Source organism: Acartia tonsa, chromosome 4 (assembly GCF_053477335.1).
Source record: "Acartia tonsa isolate MP-2025a chromosome 4, ASM5347733v1, whole genome shotgun sequence".
Classification (NCBI taxonomy): Eukaryota; Metazoa; Arthropoda; class Copepoda; order Calanoida; family Acartiidae; genus Acartia; species Acartia tonsa.
Window position 1 is genome coordinate 48815523 of NC_137263.1, and position 18480 is coordinate 48834002.

Here is an 18480-nt window from a genome sequence, read left to right on the forward strand (position 1 = left end):
CCAAAAATTTTTGTTTACAGAATCCACTCAAAACCTAAAATGGAGCCCCTACGAAAAAGGTTTAAAACCTTCCATGACTATTGTAGGTATAGGGACAGCAGTGTCTATCATACTATTAATACTCTACCACTAGAGTTATTGTATAAGATCTTTGGATATCTGGATATCAAGGATATTGGAACTCTATCTCTGGTTTCTCATACTTTCAGGTTAGTTTTTAAAAGCAAAGCTTTTACATAATTAGCGTTTGTACGTACGTCCTATCGGTTCAATCTTTGGATGATGACTTCTGTAACACTGAGGTACAATAGGTAAACCAAAGCAACTCTATAATTATTATCAAATTGTCTGTACATCATTTAAAAATATGTCTATTTTTGATAACCCATTTTTTGTATGATGAAATTATCCAATTGATCTGATTTTTGGAATAAATATTCCTAGGACAACAAGGTATAATATTTTAAGAGAAGCATTGTAGTGAAATGTTTTTCTTTTAAAATCTAAAGTAAGAAATTAAGTTATCAAATTCGACACCCCCCCTCAAGTGCTCCTAGAAGCCTCTAGGGGCGTAGCCGCTACTATAAAAATACACCATTTAATAGCTTATGAAATAATAGTTGCTTCGCCCCTAGCCTCATGGGTAATGCGAGTGTGCGGGGAGGGGGGGGGGGAGTTGAAAAGTTCCTGAAAAGTTCAACTCATACGGATCAACAAATTCCAAGGTCTTCAGCTTAAAAAACAGAAGTACTTCATATTACAGGATAATAGTCGACTGCTATGCTATGGTCTTACTTACACTTATTAAAATTATTCTTTCATGTCTTTTAAAGAGTTCGTGTGACAGATTGGATATCAACACGCGTTGGAATGAAACATGCAACACGCTATCCTCAACAGAGAATCCGTGAAATAAGTATAGATGAAGATGATGAAAAGGAAAATGAGATTTTATCCACCGTTGACTTTTCCTGTATGAGTGAAGAAAGAGAGTTTAATGCTTGGATAACTACCTGCAAGAATTTTGCCATTTTTGCTAAGGTAACATTTTTCTCGTATTCATTCGAATCCAGTGGATAAGAACCGGTTCTCATCCATACGAAAAAACTATGGTTAGCATCGTATTATATCCAGCTTTCTACGAATATAATAATGTATAATCATAAGATTAAAACCAGTTTTTTTAGCCCGTGCCTTCTGCACCTTTGGGGCTAAAAAACTGGATTAAATCTTATAATTGTACATTCTATATCTGCGGAAAGCTGTTTATAATACGATGCAAGAAATAACTATTATTATGTACTTGACATATACACATCAGGGAGGGAGGTGACATTGGGCTGTTTAGTGTTTATTAGTCAACTCTCCGAAGTCTTTTACTAACATTTTATTATTCGTTGGCTTACCATTACAAACCTTGCGGGCTTTTATCTTATTTTGATTGTTTGGCTCATTACGTTGAGTGTCCAAACGTTTCAACCACTAATTGTACTTTACAGACGGGGTAATTTTCGGTATTATCATTAAGCATGTACATCAATTTATCGGCCATTGTCTTATCCCTTTAGATTCTTCATACAATTAGCATAGTTATTGATGTTATAAGGATTTTCTCAGGGTCAGTGCTAGAGGTCTATTGCATTTTTTTTGCATGACATGCTTGTGTAAAATCACAAATGTTTCATTTCGTGATTTCTGGCTTTTTATGTAAAATGCAAAGCTTTTCTGGACGTATTTTTATCTTAAAGATCTAAAACTCCATTTTATATTTTTTTAGGTTATCATATTCTATATGAATCCACTGGGTAAATTAATAAAAATCAGATAACTCATCTCTTGATTGCAAATTCCTTGCCTTTGGATGACACACGTTTGACATTGCAGTTCTGAGCAAATTTACTTTTATTCTGCCGTATTTGAGACTTTACTTAAAAAACATTTTCTCTCTCCCCTACACCTCCCACGACCCGTTGGTGTTATACACTTTCCGCTCATGTTTGAAGTAAATCGGCTTATACCAACAACATAATTTGAAAGAAATCACGGAACCTATAGGTACGTGATTTCAGCTGTCGTTGGGGGTCAACACATAGTAGAATTGACGACCTCTACATCTGCCCTCCAAATATAATTTATATTTATTTCGCTAATTGTTGGTTATACCTTATTTCTGGAAGTAAATATTTAATATTTTTCTAGAGACTGACCATGCTCTACGGAACAGAGAAAAGGTTGGATTTCCTCAAGACTTGGGCTGCTAAATTCAGGTTACTCTTTTTGATATTTTTATTTTGGAAATTATAAATATGTTTGAAATAGTAGGTAGGTCTAACATAATATTCGCGGATACATTTTTATCAGATTTTCCGTGGATATAAAAATGAAAAGATAACCAGTTATGATGTCCCCAAGAAGCCGAAGGCCCGGGCTAACAAATTTAATTTTATTTTATTTTATTTTAATATTCGTGGAAAATTGTCTGTAATACGATGCTATACATGGTTTTTTTAGAAGGGCTAATATCCGGTCTTTATCCACCGGATATTTATCGGTTTCGAAGCCAAACTGGAAAATCTCTTCTTCAAAAGCCTGTTATACTTTAGAGAGATGAGTCTGGGTGACTTGTCGCCTGGAGATGACTGGAGCCAGGTCGTCGAGGTCTCCGGGATGTCAACCATACTGGCCAACTTCACCGCTGGATGGGATGAATCTGAGTTTTCTCCAGTTCTAGCATTCTTGGATCAACTTTATGATATCAGGTTGGTATGTTTGTTTCAATTTTGACCAGAATGTTAAATTATTAAACCCGTAGGACTGCTTTAAGTATAATACATAGCATTAATACAAGGCCATCCTGATTTTACAGTTAGGATCTACTACAGTTCACGGTTAGATGTCACTTTCCTTTCCTCGAAATAGAGCAGTTTATAGACTGGAAGTGGTCAAACGACTTACTTAACAGTTTCTAGGCTAAAACACAGTTTCACAATATTAACGTTAGTGTATTGTTTATCTTACACATTACACTCTAACTTTACACATAGAATTATAACACGGAAATTATTTTTACTTATTTTGTTTTTGAACACAGTAATAGTGTCTGACTGATTATGACGTAACAAAAAAAATTAGCCAATGAGAGGCCACTATAAATTTTACCATTGGTCAATAACGGCCTCTCATTGGCTATTTTTTTTTTGTTACGTCATAATCAGTCAGACACTATTACTGTGTTCTTTGTTTTTATTAAATCAGCTTATAGTGCCTAATAGAAGATGACGTCATACAATACAAATGGCCAATGATATATATTTTATTACAATGTATATTGTATACTGGCCGTTATATTGGTCATTTGTATTGTATGACGTCATTTTGTTTAGTCACTATAAGCTGATTCGTTTTTATTTCCAATTGAAATGATTGTCGCTTAAAGGAGGAAAGTGACAGCTTTCCTTGAGAGTGACAGTCCAGCAGCTGAAATTGAGAGAGAAGTGAGGCTAGTGCTAAGAACATTCTACTGGGATCACGGAGTCATGTGCTCCAACTTTTTGTCCCATTTGTTTCATTCTTATCTTGATCTCGATATGCAGGTGATTTTTAAACAATGTTTGTAAATTTAGCATTATAGTTAATAGTTATTATTATTGGTTATAAAATAGATGCTTATTATTTCTAGACATTTAGCTACCAAAATCATATTGTCACAACAAAAATCGGTGTTTCAAACTTACTTTATACATTGAATTTTCATTGGTCAGGGGAAACTTTACAAAAATATCATCTGATAATAGCCGAATAAATAACATTTCCCATATAGATTAGATAGACATTGAGACAAGGTTTGTTAACAACTTTTAAGCAACTTAATTCAGTATTGATTATTTATAACAGGATATATCAAGAATTCTATTTTTGATGATGGGTCCCACCTTGGAAGGCCATGAGATGACTGGTATCAAGTACAAGGTAGTTTTAGAACCATTTATTTATTTTAAATTATTCACCCAAAAAAACAAATGTCAATAATTCTTTTTTATTTATCCTTTACCAAACAAGAACCACTACAATAAAGACTAATCAGAGCGAATTAATTTGACAGACACATCTCCCCCTTTTTAAAAATATGTTGTCAAAATTTTCATAAATATTTGTTTGAATTAGTAAACAGAATACGGCAACCGCAGCCAAATTCAGTCGCGAATTCGCAACCGTCTTCCTGAAAGATACACAGGCTGATAGCCCCAACCCTTCTATTAAAAAAATGAATTGTATAAATCAGGGCTCAACAGCCGCAGAAATCCTAGAATTAAAAGCAGTATTCAGCAGATTCAACTTAGATGAAGCCGCAGACGCAACGACAGTCGCGCTATGTTGAACCACCTACCTAATAATTTTTAATTTTGTAGGATCTCACAATTTTCCAGAAGAAAATGGTGTACAAGAGATGCTGTGTGCCCAACTGGCAATATTGCAGGGTCATTCTTTTTATCACTTTTCTATGATTAGGGTCAGCCCGACCGTACATCCGAAACAGTTAGCTCTTTTCATTAATTTAGACAATTTGCAATTGTCCTGTTGATTTGAAACTTTGCATGATAATTCCTATGACAGTTAGTCATGCTTAAGTCCGTACATCGATCTGTGAACAAAAAAAAACCCATCCTTGACGTATTTTAGGTTTATTTATGCTAGTTTAAAAAGAACTAAAGGGACAAGACAATTACCGATAAATTAATGTATACCCCAAATAATTATACACAATATAACCCCTTCTGTAGATCAAAATTAGTGGTGGCAACGATTAGAAAATCACCTAAATATACCAACCAATCAAAATTCAATCAAAGACCCCAAGGTTGTTAAGCCAACGAATAAGAAAACGTTATTATAATGGGGACTAGTGTAATAAAAAGCCCAATGTCCCCTTCCTCTCTGATAAGTAAGGGTCCTGTACAATTACATGCTTCTGACATAATGATTTGTTTGATTAGGTTGATACAGCCATAACCTATCATGAAGCTAAGGACACCATGGAAGATTTTGGACAGATCCTGACAGTTCTCTTCAACTCCAGCAAGATTGATAATGAGGATCTGTATTGTATCATTGACAACCTTGTTGGTCTAGATGATGATATTTATGTAAACAAATTCATAGTTCTATGCAGCAATATAAATCCAAAGTAGTATGATGAATGTGCAGTGCACTTGTCTGAAAATTTGCTAATCATAGCCATTTTTTGGGGCTAATTTTCAGTCATTCTATGCATGACTGATCAGATGTTTATCAGCAAAATAATAAGATGCATGTGTGTGTGTCTTTCTTGCGCATTTTGGTCTCATAAAAAATTTCCAAGACGTTTTTTTTTTGTTGGGGGGGAGGGGGGGAGTGTATGTCTGTAAAAGAATGGACCCAAAAATATTTTTTTTCATTTCTAAAAGGCATGTTTTCTATTATAGATGCAATTGATAATAAAGCTATGAAGCAGCAGTAGTTACTAATTTTTAAATGTTATGGTTGAGATAGATTTATAACTGATAAAAACAAAAGGCATAAGTTTTCATGGATACCAATCTTGCTTATTTAGGGCTCTTCATGGTTGATTGACAACATCTCAACGATGTTGCTGTTTACAAGTGGAGATCTGATCAAGAACTACCTGCTTCACCTCAACAATGACAGAACAGAAAACTTCATTCCCTCCATAATAGTCGCTATGGTTGTCATCTGTGATAGAATGGGTAATTTTTAATCCATATTTCAGCTATTATGAATATGCAGGGATGTAAAGGGATAAGACAATGGCCGACAAATTGATGTATATATCCCCAATGATTATACACAAAATTACCCCTTATGTAGATTAAAATTAGTGGTTGAAACGTATGGACACTCAACTTAGTGAACAAGCCAATTAAAATTTTAAAAAAAATATCCACAAAGTTTTTAAACCATCGAATAAGAAAACATTATTTTCCCTGATTATTTTAAAACTTCAAGGACTAGTGAAATAAACATCCCAATGTCCCCTCCCTCTTGGTTATAATATCTTTGGTAACACAAGTTCAAGAACAATTACGTTTTAAATTAGCACATCAAAAATCTTTCAATATTATGTAACTTTTTGGAAATATCAAGAAAAGCTTAAAGATAATCTAATGACATTAATTTTTGTGTGCATATATTGAAAATACACATTTTCTTAAGATAACGAGTTGTGCCCGCATGGGAAGGAAGGAGTGAGCTCAATATTGGGCTGGGTATTCTCCAACTTCCCCCAGCACCAGAAGGAAACCCTGTACAACAACTTCTGGGAGGCCGCCATGGATAGAACTGTCGAGATGGATATTACAAGTAAGTATAATAAGGTTGAGATATTAACTTATTTTAGGGTTAAACCCTCTAAGAGTCTAAATAACAAAGGGGCCAAAAAATCCTCCTTATTTTAAAGTACAATTAAAGTTTTCTGACCTGGCAATGTAGAGAGCCCTATCATGACCTGTGACTGAAAAAAGCGTAACCGAAAATAAGCAAAAATACCTAAAGAAGTCTCTATTTTTGGGAGGAGGGTACCAACACCCTCTATAGTGAAATTGCCCGTAGAAAAAATGAGCCTTGTAAAAAAGATTAGCGGACGAAACGTTTGAACACTCCACTTAATCAACCAACCAATCAAAAAGTCACCAAAGTTATGATACCAACAAAAACGTTATTACAAAACTTTGGAGACTAGTGTAGTAAACAGCGCATTGACCCCTCTCTCTCTCTCTGACAGCTACAGGCCTCACCTAAAAATATCTACGACTTTTATTCAGTATCGATGTTTGATCAGCTTGGGGAATTTTTCCTCAGAGAGGCAACGAAACCAGAAAATCCTTTATTGGTCCAGAACCAAATCCAGGACAAACTTGAACAAGAAGATAATTGTCCTATGGATGATGTTGAGGAGTGAATTGAAGAAAAGCTTCGGGTTTAGAATGAAATTAAATTTGTATTGTTCTGTTTTTTGTTAATTTTATAAATTGAAAGTGATAATACCAATTTATTATTCTTATTTTGTCATAAAATATAAAAATATTAATTAGAAACTAACTATGAAATGAAAATCTTTCGTGTAAGGAATTTTTTATAAGGCTTTCTCATTTTAGCTTTTCGTATTTACCCTAAAATAATTAAACATAAAATATTTTGTTTTGATTTACGCAAAGCCTTGCTTTCATTACGCATGCGTCAATGGAATCGACCTATCTATGCAACTTTCTGCTGCTAGGCATATTAAGCTGACTTTATTATTTGTTAAGAAATATGTTTTTTGATTGCGAAAAAAAGTCGTAGACAAGTGTTCTAAAGTTATGATTTGTTAAAACTGAAAATTAATAGAATTTAAATTGTAAAAATATGTATCTTAGAAGTTTTTTTCTTCGAAACTCTCGTAATTATATTTTTTATATTCAGATAGAAATGAATAAAATTGGTCAATTATCAAAATTTTGCCTGCGGAAAAGTCCGCATGTCCGGGCATCTCTATGCTTGCCGTCTGAGACAGGTTCCTGGCTGTGTAAGTTACCTTCACCTGTTCTTGGCTCGCAGCCTGTCAGAACTATTTATGTAGAAGACTTGCCCCAAAGCGAGACACCTGTTATAGGCATGCATTCAATTATATTTTGGACATTTGCTTAAACGTCGTTGGAATAAAACGTATAGGTATCACCAATTTAAATATTTTTTGTGCTTAAATTAGAAGGCTAAACAATATCATTGATCTATTATATAAAATTAATTAAGAATTTATCAGTTTCAAATTAAATTCTTACTTAAAAGACAAGTAATTTGATATTGGGTGGTCTACAAAATAACTTAAATAAAATAAAAATAGAACAATTATCCACACACACAAAAAAACACAGCTCAAAAATAGAAATATATTTCGATTAGTTAAATAAATTCAATACTTGTCAACCTTCTATAGTCCTTTCTTGACAAAAGTTTGTTTGAAACTCAAAATATAAATACTCAAATGCAAAAAAAAAAACATTAAATGTAATAAACCTCATGACTTTAAATCAATTAGCCTGTTTTACACCAAATATTAAAGTAGGAATACTTTGTTCAAATGAAACTATTTTATATACCTCAATCTTTCACGCTTATAGAGTATAGACATATAAAGTAGAATATGACCTCCCGTAGAATTTTTATACGTTGGACGCATCAGAAATTCATATTTAGATTTAGATGTCTAAATTATAGTAATGTATAAAACTAGAATTTCATTGTATGAAAATAGTTAAATTGTGCTTCTTAATAGATATATTTTCTTTAAGTTCCAGAGTCTTGTGATTACTACCCTCTCTTTTAACTTATAAGAAACTTTTTCATAGGTATGTTGCTTTTCATTGTTTACAAATGTTTAATTTTGAATAGTAAAACAAAACTATTTATTATTTTTTCTTCAAAACTAGCTTCAATTTAAAGTACCACTGCACTGATGAAAAACTAAATGAAACTATTACTTTTTTTCACATGATATATTTGAATGTATATGAATGCAGGCAGTCCTACTGAGAATAGATTAAAGGATATTAATTTTCCACCATTTATCAAATCTCTTTACTGTGGGGAGTTTAATAAATCTGTTCTGGCCTACGCTGAAGTTGTCAGCTTTGACAGATATTATGTTCTTCAGGAAATTTGAGAATCTATAATAAATATAAAACAAAGTTGAGAGTAGAACGATGTTTGTCTGTATGAAGCTTTAGATATCGGTAACAGCTATACTTTTCAGGGAATATTCCTACGTGTCCTGTAGTGGTTTTAAGCTGTTTTTCTTAAGAGAGGACACCCCCAACCCTTTACCTTATGAGGTGGACTTGCCATTACCTCTTGGGGCGAAACCGCTAGCATTAATATTAAGTTCATAGGGATCGACGGACATCTAGATACTTTGTACTATGAAGATGAACTGAAATTCTTGAATTATTAAACAGAAACAAGTGGATCAATTAAAAAAATTCATGGAGGAAAATAAAGAAATAATCGACAGTATTGAGGTAAGATATTTTTTTAAGTGAAGATTTTCCATAATTAGGGCCTGTACATCCGTTCTTATGGAACGGCAGGCTCTTTTCGTCAATTTAGGCTTGTTAAAATTGTCTTATCTATTTCAATCTAGGGATGTTGATTACTTTAACAGTAAGGTACATTTTAGAAAGTGTAGTAACTCTAAAATCGTTTCTAGAAAGTTCATACGTTCATACAAAACATATTTTTAATGTTTTTATATTATAATCATCTTGTTTATCTGATTTTTGGAACATTGATTACTATGAAACAAGGTCCAATTTTTATCTATAAAATCAATTTTAGTGTGATAAATATGGCTCCTTAATGTTATATTTTTATTTTCAGGAGCGCGGGGTAGTACCAGAACAGTTAATAAAGAAACTTGAACAATTTGAGCTGACTGGCCTTCTTGTACCTAGGGTAAATACAATACAAGAAAATCCAGGGTGTATATTCTGCATAAGATTATTTTTTTCCCCCGGCAGCTGCAAAATCTATCATTTCTCCCCCCATAGTTTTTTCCCAAAGAGAAGAAAAAATGGAATAATATTTTCAGTACCTACTTGATTTATTTTTACATTTTTTGCTCCCCCCCGTCCCCCTCCCTTCTTTATCAGGGGACCCCGTGCAGAATATACAACCCATAGAAAATAATCGTTTTATTCTTAAACTAGCGGCTGCGCCCCTAATATATAGAGGTTGTATAATAAAAGGGGAAATAAAAGGATAGAAAAATAGCCTAAAATTATTCCAAGGTTTAATTAGGTATAAAAAATAAAGAAAAGAATACCTACCATCCCGGGTCCTATGTAAAAATTTCCTAAAAAGGCAAACAAAATCAGTTTAGTAGTTTTTGAAATTTTAAGCTTCAGACTACGAAAATTTTACTACTATTGAATCAGATATACCTAATAGAGACAAACTTAAAATTCATACATGATATAAAGACCCTAAATAATGAAATAAAATAGCATGTTTTTATGAATTAGGTATCATATGTAATTTCTAGCAGATATTTTGTTTAATAATTTGATTAATTACAATTTCAATATTAGTTTGAAGCTAAAAGTTTTCATCGTTTCTGTGTTTTGAAAATAAATAAGAATAAAATAAATGGTAACTCTCCTGGGATACAAATATGAAAAGACCTACAAAAAAAACTTTATTTGGAGTAGCTACACTTCATTATATAATAAAAGCTACCTAATTATTATAGAAATATGGTGGGGCTGAGTTGTTAAAGACCGAGGTAATGAGATTATATCAAGAACTGGGACAATCACTCACTCTAGCGGAACTCTATAGGTAGGTTTAAACACTTTTACTTTGGTTTCTAACATTATATGAAGTACACATACCTCCGGCATTATGTAGGTGTCTAACCTGGACCACGCTATGTCATACTAGAGTCATGTAGCATGATACCTACTGCTGCTAGGTATATCAGGCACTTGTCACTAATAGTGAGGTTAAGGGGAGGAATGCCTTTACCCATAAACAGACAAATTTTCGTGCATCTAGGCGTTGATTGTCTGTTGGATGTCACTTTTATTATCTAACACTCTCATTGTCTGGACAGAAAAGAAGACATTGCTTCTCCTAGTTTTCCTTAGTCATCGATTGTTATTAGGCCTGTTTATAAGCGTCTTCAGTATGATATAATGTAGTTGAGATAGCTGAGGTAATAATAGTTAACTGCATCGTATTATAGACAGCATTCCGCGGATAGTAAATTGAAAAAAAATTTTAGATTGATAACGGTTTTGTCAGCTCCGAGGGACCGAAGGCCCTGGTTTAATAAAACTGGTATTGATATTAGGATTTTTCAGTAAAACTTAGAACTGGTTCTATTTTTAGGATTAATGAAATGATGTGTACAAGAGCTATAGTTCTACATGGAACTGAGGAACAGAAACAAAAATACTTGGAACCGATCTCTATGGGTCAAATATGGACAGCAACTTGCATAGCTGAAAAAAATGCAGGTCAGTTGGATTGTTTATGGCATTCAGGGAAACAGGAATTGGATAATTAAGGGGGTAGTTGCACGAAGTGCATTTGAACTTAAATTAGTGAACCGCATATTTTTGTGCAACTACCCCTTTCAATTTTGGGAATGTCATTCAGCAAATACCTACTCATAAATAGATAAAGAATACATGGATTTTTATTTTAATGTTAGAAATTAGAATTTTTCTTAAAATATCTTATTTATAATATAGGTAGGTAGGTAGGTAAGTAAGATAAATTAAAATTTTTTTTAAGGATCTGATCCCTTGAGCATTGAGACTACTGGAACGCTTAAAGAAGATGGTATGGCATATCACCTTAAAGGAACCAAAACCTGGGTGGCAAATGCTATAAGAGCAGACCTTTTCTTAGTTTTTGGACAGGTATTATATTTATTTAATTGTCAATAACAAGTTTTTATGATAAAAACTGTAAATTTTGTTATTTTCCCTACTGAGTATTTGGATCACAAGAAAAAATTAAAATTTTAATATGAAAGATGCAAAAAAGAAAAATAAATAAAATTATATTTTTAACTATCATCATTATTTATTTTTGAAATGGAAATACACTGAAGATTTAAAGGAAAATACTAGAATGGAAAATTCGGCTAAAACGGGAGTTTTGTAAACTTTCTTCTTATTAGGAGGGTTACATCACCAGCATATAATTCAATAGTTTTTGTTTTGTTCCAGGTGAATTGTCATGATTATTTGGGTAATGACACCATAAACCTGACAGCTTTCCTAGTTGACCGGAACACGCCTGGTGTTGAAATATCAAAACCTTACAATTTGACCGCATTGAATGGTCTTCAAGTTTGTGATGTCACTCTTGATTGTGAGGTTCCTGTCAGTGCAGTTTTGGGTATGTAGACTTTATTCAACTCCTTTGACTTACGAAACCCAACTACCTTGCTATATTAAAACTAAACTAACCCAACTTAATCTAATAAAACACAAAATAAATATTAGGTCCACAAATGTAATGATCTTTTGTTTAACAAATAGACATAAAATACATAGATGGTCCATCTGACCCCAAAACTCGTCAAACTTAAAAAAGGATTCCATAGCATACAAACACCTTTGTTTGTTTGCATTGAAGTTAAACAAGCGACTTAATTTTTCGAGGATATTATTTCTAGAAAGCTAACTTTATCCTGAGCAATTCAACTCTTCATAGCTAACTTATTATAGGTTTTGTCATGTGCTTCAAACCGTACAAGGAAATAAATCTTTACATGATATATCATCTTAAGAAATAAGACTATTTAAAACTGACTCATTATGCGAACGTAATGAAAAATTTTGCCTACCAAAATCTGTACACAATTTAAACCAATGACATGCCTGGATTGTACCTCTACTGTGCTCCTATTGGCTGATTTAGATAGTATGTCTCAGTTAATCTCTATAGTATAACCAAATTAATCATAATTTCCTAAACGTATAGCTATTTATTACTTTTTTATATAAAAATGTTGTATTAAAATTGTATTAAGGTGAACCCGGAATTGGACATGACGTTTATCAATCCATTAATCATGACATCAAGTTGTATATGGGTGCAGCCATTCATACCAGACTCAAGACATTACTTGACAAAACTATCAAACACTGCCATTCAAGGTAAATATTTTTCCAGTATGGCTTCGAACCCGATTAGAACCGGTTCTCCGCAATACGATTTTTTATTTTTGGAGACATACGAGGAATTTTTGTCCAGGTACGTCTGAAAAATGTTGAATATTGAATATTTTATATTTATCAATGTTCTTGTGTCAGATAGATTTGTTGAGCTTCGCTTTTCTGAATGTTGGTATCCTTGTTTAGGTGGCAATACGGTAAGAAACTGGCTGAGTATGAACTAATCAACCTTCAGATAGCCAAGTGTTCCTCTTATGTGTTCGCCCTGGAAAGCATGCTTTATCTTACCAGCGGACTCGCCGACGTCGGCCTGAAACCGGACACCGAGCTGGAGTCGGCGGTTGTGAAGGAGTTTGCGGCGGTGGCCTCTGATTATGTGACCAAGGCTTGCATGAAGATATTAGGAGCTCAGACGGTTCTGGCGGATGCTGAGTGGCAAAGATACGTGGCAGAAAGTCAGGTTAGATAACATATTAATTTAAATGATTAATTTTTCTATATCCTATAATATAAAGTAATAAAGGTTTTTTGTCTTAAGCTTAATATTTCAATAACTACCAAACTTATTCGAGTTCTCCTTTATAGAAATTCTTCAAAAAAGGTCACGGTGTTGTTTTAGGCTATTTTCCTTTGCTATATCTATATCTACCCATCTGATTGCAGAGCCCCCTGAATGCTAGGGTGCAGCCACAAGTATAATATTTATCTTATGAAAAAAAATTAGTTCCTTATAAATATTACATTGTCGTTTTTGGTAGTTGGTGACGTAACATTCAAACTAAAAATGTATTCTCCATACGACTATACCTAGTTGTCTTTATGTTAGGTTAAGTTATATTGGATACAGTCTAGCCCCGCATGGGTTAGGTATAAAAAGACCAAAACCCCTTCTCCTTATTTCTATTTAGTAGGCACTACGAGTGAAAGTACCACACATTCCAATCTTTCTTAGCATCTTAAACTTGGACAGGGGTGTATATTCTGCACAAGATTTATTTTATTCCCCTGCTGCCAAAATCCCCCCCCCCCCCTTTTGGTTTTTTTCCAGCACGGAAGGAGAAAAAATGGAAAAATATGATCAGAACTCTTTAATTCATTTATATTATCCCCACTCCCACACATTATTTTAGTTTTTTCACCAAGGAGGGTAGATAAATAATGTTTTAACATCTCATAATTTTTACATTTTTTCCCCCCCAATAACACATTTTTATATCCCCCCCCCCCTTAAGCAGGGTCAATTTTGCAGAATATACACCTCTGAACTTGGATAAAATCATGATTAATCAGGGTCGAAACATACATACAGAATTGTCTAAGTTAATGCCTTTTCAAATGACATCATATTGTTGTTTAGGTATTAAATGCTTGGCAGGGAACTTCCAACGTGTCCAAGTGTTTCATCGGAATAACTGGCATTCTCTCTATCATTGAACTAAAAGGTAATTACAAAATAAAAATAAAATATCGAGATATTTTTTTTTGGAGACTTTGTGGATTTTTCCTCACCACGTCCGTCCTTGAAGTAACAAGTAGCGCAGAGTAGGAAGAACCAGTTTTTTTAGCCCCGAGGCTATAATACTATGCGATACATGATTTTTCAGTTAGGCTGACAACCGGTTCTAATCCACTGGATATTAATCGGTTTCGAATCAATACTGGAAAATCATTTTAGGCGAGGACATAAGAGAGTATCAAAAGCCAAAAGTGAGTCTAAGGTTGGCAGTGCCTCATCAGCTTAATGTTAACAGAGAAGTATACAAAATATTCCCAAAAAGGAGAGTTCAGATCATATCTTAAATTAATAATGTTAAAAATTCTTATTCTGAAAAAGATAGGGCAGAAAAATAAATGTAACAGGTCCTCATTTGTCCACCTTTTTTTTGGGGGGTGGGAGGGGATGACTTTAAAGGAGCATTTTGGGAAGTTTTAAAGAAAAACAATAACCGGATTATAAAATTATTTATTATCTCAATTAGGGATGGCAATCCGTCAAATTTTTGGACCGGATTCGGATTCTTACAAGAATCCGTCCAAAAAATGGCGAATTCCGGATTCTAACAATTTATATATTAAAAGGCTTTTTTTAAATTAATAAAAATAAGTGCTACATATGTATGTCTTAAAAATTAATGTTCTTGGTGTTCTATATAATCCACTTCCGAGAATCGAACCAGATTTTAAAAGATTATATATATAATGATGATAATCTTTGCCTTCAAAAAGGGGTAGTTGAAAGAAAAAACTCACGACGCTAATTTTAGCTTACCAATTAGGAATCCGAATCCGCTATTAAAAAACGGATTCCGGATTCGGATTTCAAATTGACCAAAAATTGGGCGAATCCCGGATTCGGATTGCCAACCCTAATCTCAGTAATTAGCGTCTATGATTATTTTGATAAAAATATTGCAAGAGTATGAGAAATAAAGTTATTCCCTACCACTTTCTTTGGCAGAAAAATATTCCTTTTTTGCCATAAGTTTGTTTATATTTTAGGACTAGGATTCTGACAAACAATTCTAGGTGAAAATTTCTCCATAAACCACTTTCTTCTCCCCCCTCCCCCCACTTCTTATCCACTTTTCTTTAGTTACAGCACAAAACAAGGTTTTCGCCACTATAATATCCAAAATTTCAGCAATTTCAAATTAATTTGCTGAATTACGGGCTTTGAGTTTAGCGTTAATCATTGTTAATATTTTTTTAGTCTTAATTGCAGTGTAAAACACATACCTTTTCGGAAAAGAAGCATAATTATCCCTCCTTCTTTAAAAAATTAGAATAAACACAAATAATAATATGTTTTGCATTTTTATTGGGCAAATGCTTTAATGTTATGATATGATCTGTTGACTAGATATAAGATTGACGAGAATGTTCACCCACGTCTTGGAAACATAGCGAGTCAGGTATTGGTCTTATTTTTTTTATCTAAACCAATAAAATCCTAACATAGCTTTCATTCACAACAGACATAATTACAATGCAAAACGTGCATTACGAGAATAGTTACAAAGTTATAGAGTTACAGACATAGTGAGGGAGAGCAAGTTTAGAACACACTTTGCGTGTTAAAGATAAGGGGGTGTGGGGTGGAGGGGTCAGTATTCAACATAACAAGAATTGATGTAGAATATACTTGGATATTATGACAGGGGAAAAATTGTCGTCAATTTAGCTTGCTAACATGGAACTTGTTTATTGGTAGTTCATTCATCCAGTAGTAGGGGAGGGGGGGATGGGTGATGGGGGAAATTGTTATTTTAGCCCGCTGCAAGTTTGACCTTATTAGAGAACATTAAAATCTTGTGTGAGATCCATTTTAACAAGGCACTTTGAAAACAACAATATTTGATTTTATTAAGGTTGACGAAGCCTCTCGCAGACTTCATCTAATGGCTGAGATGATGCTCAAGACTCACGGACTCAACATCCAGATTCACGAGCGCAACCTGGAGATCCTGGCTGACTTCACCATGGAGGTGTACGCCATGATCTGCACCCTGAGCCGTTGTTCCCGGGCATATTGTGTCGGGCACCAGCATTCAGAGCTGGAAATCAACCTGGCTATTCCGTTCATTGCTGAGTCAAAAGAACGGACTGACAGAATTTTCAAAGATTTTATGCACATGAGCAATTACGAAGGATTCCCGGATTTTTTCTACATGGAAGCTGGAGAATATATTATGAAACGTGGCAACTACTGCCCCGTCAACCCACTCACCAAAAATACGTATTAAGCCAAAATATTAACAAATATTCACCCAGATAAAGAAACCTTTCAGTTATTTATTAGATTTTTCTATTTTTTTTCATTTCAGACATTATGTTGTAGTAATTTAAAAAATGGGCATTCCACGTATTCTTATTGTCGGGGCTGGACTGACTGGGTCTGCTCTGGCCCGCAGGCTAGCCGGGGCACCTGTCTCCCTCACATGCTGGGATAAAGCTTCCAGGCCAGGTAGAAACATTACAAAGGTAGACATATATCTTTAAATCAAAAAGTTGTGAGATGTCTGTCTGCACGTCAGAAATAATGTTTTAAGGTTCCTTTAATGCATAATATAGTGGGAAGAGGTAGGGGTTGTCACCTTTAAACAGAAATATTCCCCCTTAGAAAAATAATCCGCATATTGTAAAGCCGCTCTAAATTTTATAAAGATAAGATGGTTGTGTTTGTACTTAAACTTCCTATAGGTCCAGGGAAGGTTTATAACTATTTTGGGGGAGGGTACTTCAATCCTCACATAAGGAGAAGTGGAGGGTCGATCCTCCCTCCCCCTCCTAGAGGTCTCAAGTCGTTAGTGATAAAATATTTCACTATGCTAAAACTAAACATATTAATACCATTTTTTGTGTAGCTACTTTATTATAAGTTCTCTTGAAGATAACGTTTAATGTTTAGGTGGGCGTATGACGACCAAAGTGTTTGGAGATATGAAAGTAGACATAGGACCCAAGTTTATATCCAGAAAGGTAATATTATATTCTGAAAATAATTTGATTAATGTTTGGTACTAAATATAGTTAAGTATGAATTATGCTGACCTCATAAGTTGATAGACACTTCTACTATATTTTGTTTAAAAACTTTTGGAGTTCAAGTTTATTATTAGTATTTCCAAAGAAGCATTGTCCAAACATTTTCATCAATGTTTTTAATCTACATAGGGTCAATTTTGTTAATTATAATTGGGGTTGCATTCATTTATATTTAAAGCATAATAACAAAAGATTCTTGATGACTATATACCTAGGAATAAACGCAAAACATTATACAAAAAAAATCATTTCATATATCGCATTGTATATGTTTTACTTGAAAGTATTTTAATGTTCTTATTTAGCCAGACGACATAGAAGATAGTATATTTACCGAGCTTATTGAAAAGAACCTGATCCAACCTGTAACATATGACCTCCACCAATCCCACTCCGTCCACACCAACACTAGAAACACACCTGCACCTGTACAAATCAAACTATCTACGCTTGAAAAAGAAATTGAGAAAGAATTGGAGAAGGAAGCTAATCAGACAACTACTACATTGAATGAGGGTAAGAATATTGTTGCAATGTTTTTTTTTACTGTCTTCTCTTCTTTTACAAAAAGGGGAGGAGTCAATTTGTTAGATCCCGTAAAGTAATGTGTTCAAAGACAGGATAAAAACGCTAAAATTAGGCATTGCAGTGGCTTACTTAAGCAATACTGATTAAAAATCCCAAAGTCAAGTCGTTGAAGTAGGATGTGTTTGAGCATATTAAATTCCGGCCATTTTTTCATCGGATTTTAACTTTTTGACTTTCTATGGCGATCTTATGTACACGAAATGACATATATATAAAAGGCACTATACAATTTTAAGAATGCTAAACTTGTTTTAACTAGTTTTCTTAATTTGATTAGATAATCTTAATGGAAATTTTGGAGTCGATATAAAACGGCGAAATCATAAAACTTCGAATTTTACAAAACAGCGACGGTTACAAAAATATAATTATGTATTTATTTAATTTATTACTTCAAACAAATAAATTATACATTGAATCTATGAACAATTTATGGCTGTGACTATTGACTTTATGTATAAAATTATAAAAATTGGAAGAATTTCTTTTAAAAGGGGACTATCCACGAACAAGAGCAAGTGATTCTAAGCACCTTCCAGCATTGATCCATAGCATTTTATCAGTGAAAATACTAGGTTTATGTTTAATATTTGGTTTATCGACTAAAAAGTTAGGTTTCACC

General features: G+C 33.6%; 3 protein-coding genes across 4 annotated transcripts in view; all 3 read left to right on the forward strand.

Annotated features, from left to right (window-relative positions):
• LOC145317562 (F-box only protein 47-like) lies at nucleotides 1-7459 on the forward strand. Its single transcript, XM_080158705.1, has 11 exons — nucleotides 1-209; nucleotides 834-1041; nucleotides 2200-2267; nucleotides 2604-2759; nucleotides 3437-3593; nucleotides 3895-3969; nucleotides 4410-4478; nucleotides 4995-5144; nucleotides 5591-5744; nucleotides 6211-6357; nucleotides 6819-7459. The coding sequence occupies exons 1-11, from the start codon at nucleotides 40-42 to the stop codon at nucleotides 6953-6955; spliced, it is 1491 nt and encodes a 496-aa protein (XP_080014831.1). The 5' UTR covers nucleotides 1-39; the 3' UTR covers nucleotides 6956-7459.
• On the forward strand, nucleotides 7102-16550 carry LOC145317560 (complex I assembly factor ACAD9, mitochondrial-like). Its single transcript, XM_080158702.1, has 14 exons — nucleotides 7102-7648; nucleotides 8556-8686; nucleotides 8988-9053; nucleotides 9412-9486; nucleotides 10283-10371; nucleotides 10924-11051; nucleotides 11332-11459; nucleotides 11772-11943; nucleotides 12581-12707; nucleotides 12912-13185; nucleotides 14083-14167; nucleotides 14401-14501; nucleotides 15584-15637; nucleotides 16094-16550. Exons 1-14 carry the CDS (start codon nucleotides 7402-7404, stop codon nucleotides 16466-16468), a joined length of 2052 nt encoding a protein of 683 aa, XP_080014828.1. The 5' UTR covers nucleotides 7102-7401; the 3' UTR covers nucleotides 16469-16550.
• Nucleotides 16528-18480, forward strand: part of LOC145317563 (renalase-like) — a 4808-nt gene continuing 2855 nt past the window's right edge. The window contains exons 1-3 of one of the 2 annotated variants that reach the window (XM_080158706.1): nucleotides 16528-16689; nucleotides 17134-17204; nucleotides 17576-17786. In XM_080158706.1, the coding sequence (XP_080014832.1) occupies nucleotides 16575-16689; nucleotides 17134-17204; nucleotides 17576-17786 (397 nt within the window). In that variant the 5' untranslated portion in view covers nucleotides 16528-16574. Of the gene's footprint in view, nucleotides 16707-17133; nucleotides 17205-17575; nucleotides 17787-18480 lie in introns of both variants that reach the window. The other variant, XM_080158707.1, reaches the window with a different exon arrangement.

Excerpts from the sequence above, each read along its gene's own strand:
- LOC145317562 (XM_080158705.1), top strand. The coding sequence starts at position 40 with ATGGAGCCCCTACGAAAAAGGTTTAAAACCTTCCATGACTATTGTAGG. Across the intron at positions 2,268-2,603 it reads ACTTGGGCTGCTAAATTCAG|AGAGATGAGTCTGGGTGACT; the intron begins GTTACTCTTTTT and ends GTTATACTTTAG. Across the intron at positions 3,594-3,894 it reads ATCTTGATCTCGATATGCAG|GATATATCAAGAATTCTATT; the intron begins GTGATTTTTAAA and ends TATTTATAACAG.
- LOC145317560 (XM_080158702.1), top strand. The coding sequence starts at position 7,402 with ATGTATCTTAGAAGTTTTTTTCTTCGAAACTCTCGTAATTATATTTTT. Across the intron at positions 9,054-9,411 it reads AAATAATCGACAGTATTGAG|GAGCGCGGGGTAGTACCAGA; the intron begins GTAAGATATTTT and ends TTTTATTTTCAG. Across the intron at positions 13,186-14,082 it reads GATACGTGGCAGAAAGTCAG|GTATTAAATGCTTGGCAGGG; the intron begins GTTAGATAACAT and ends ATTGTTGTTTAG.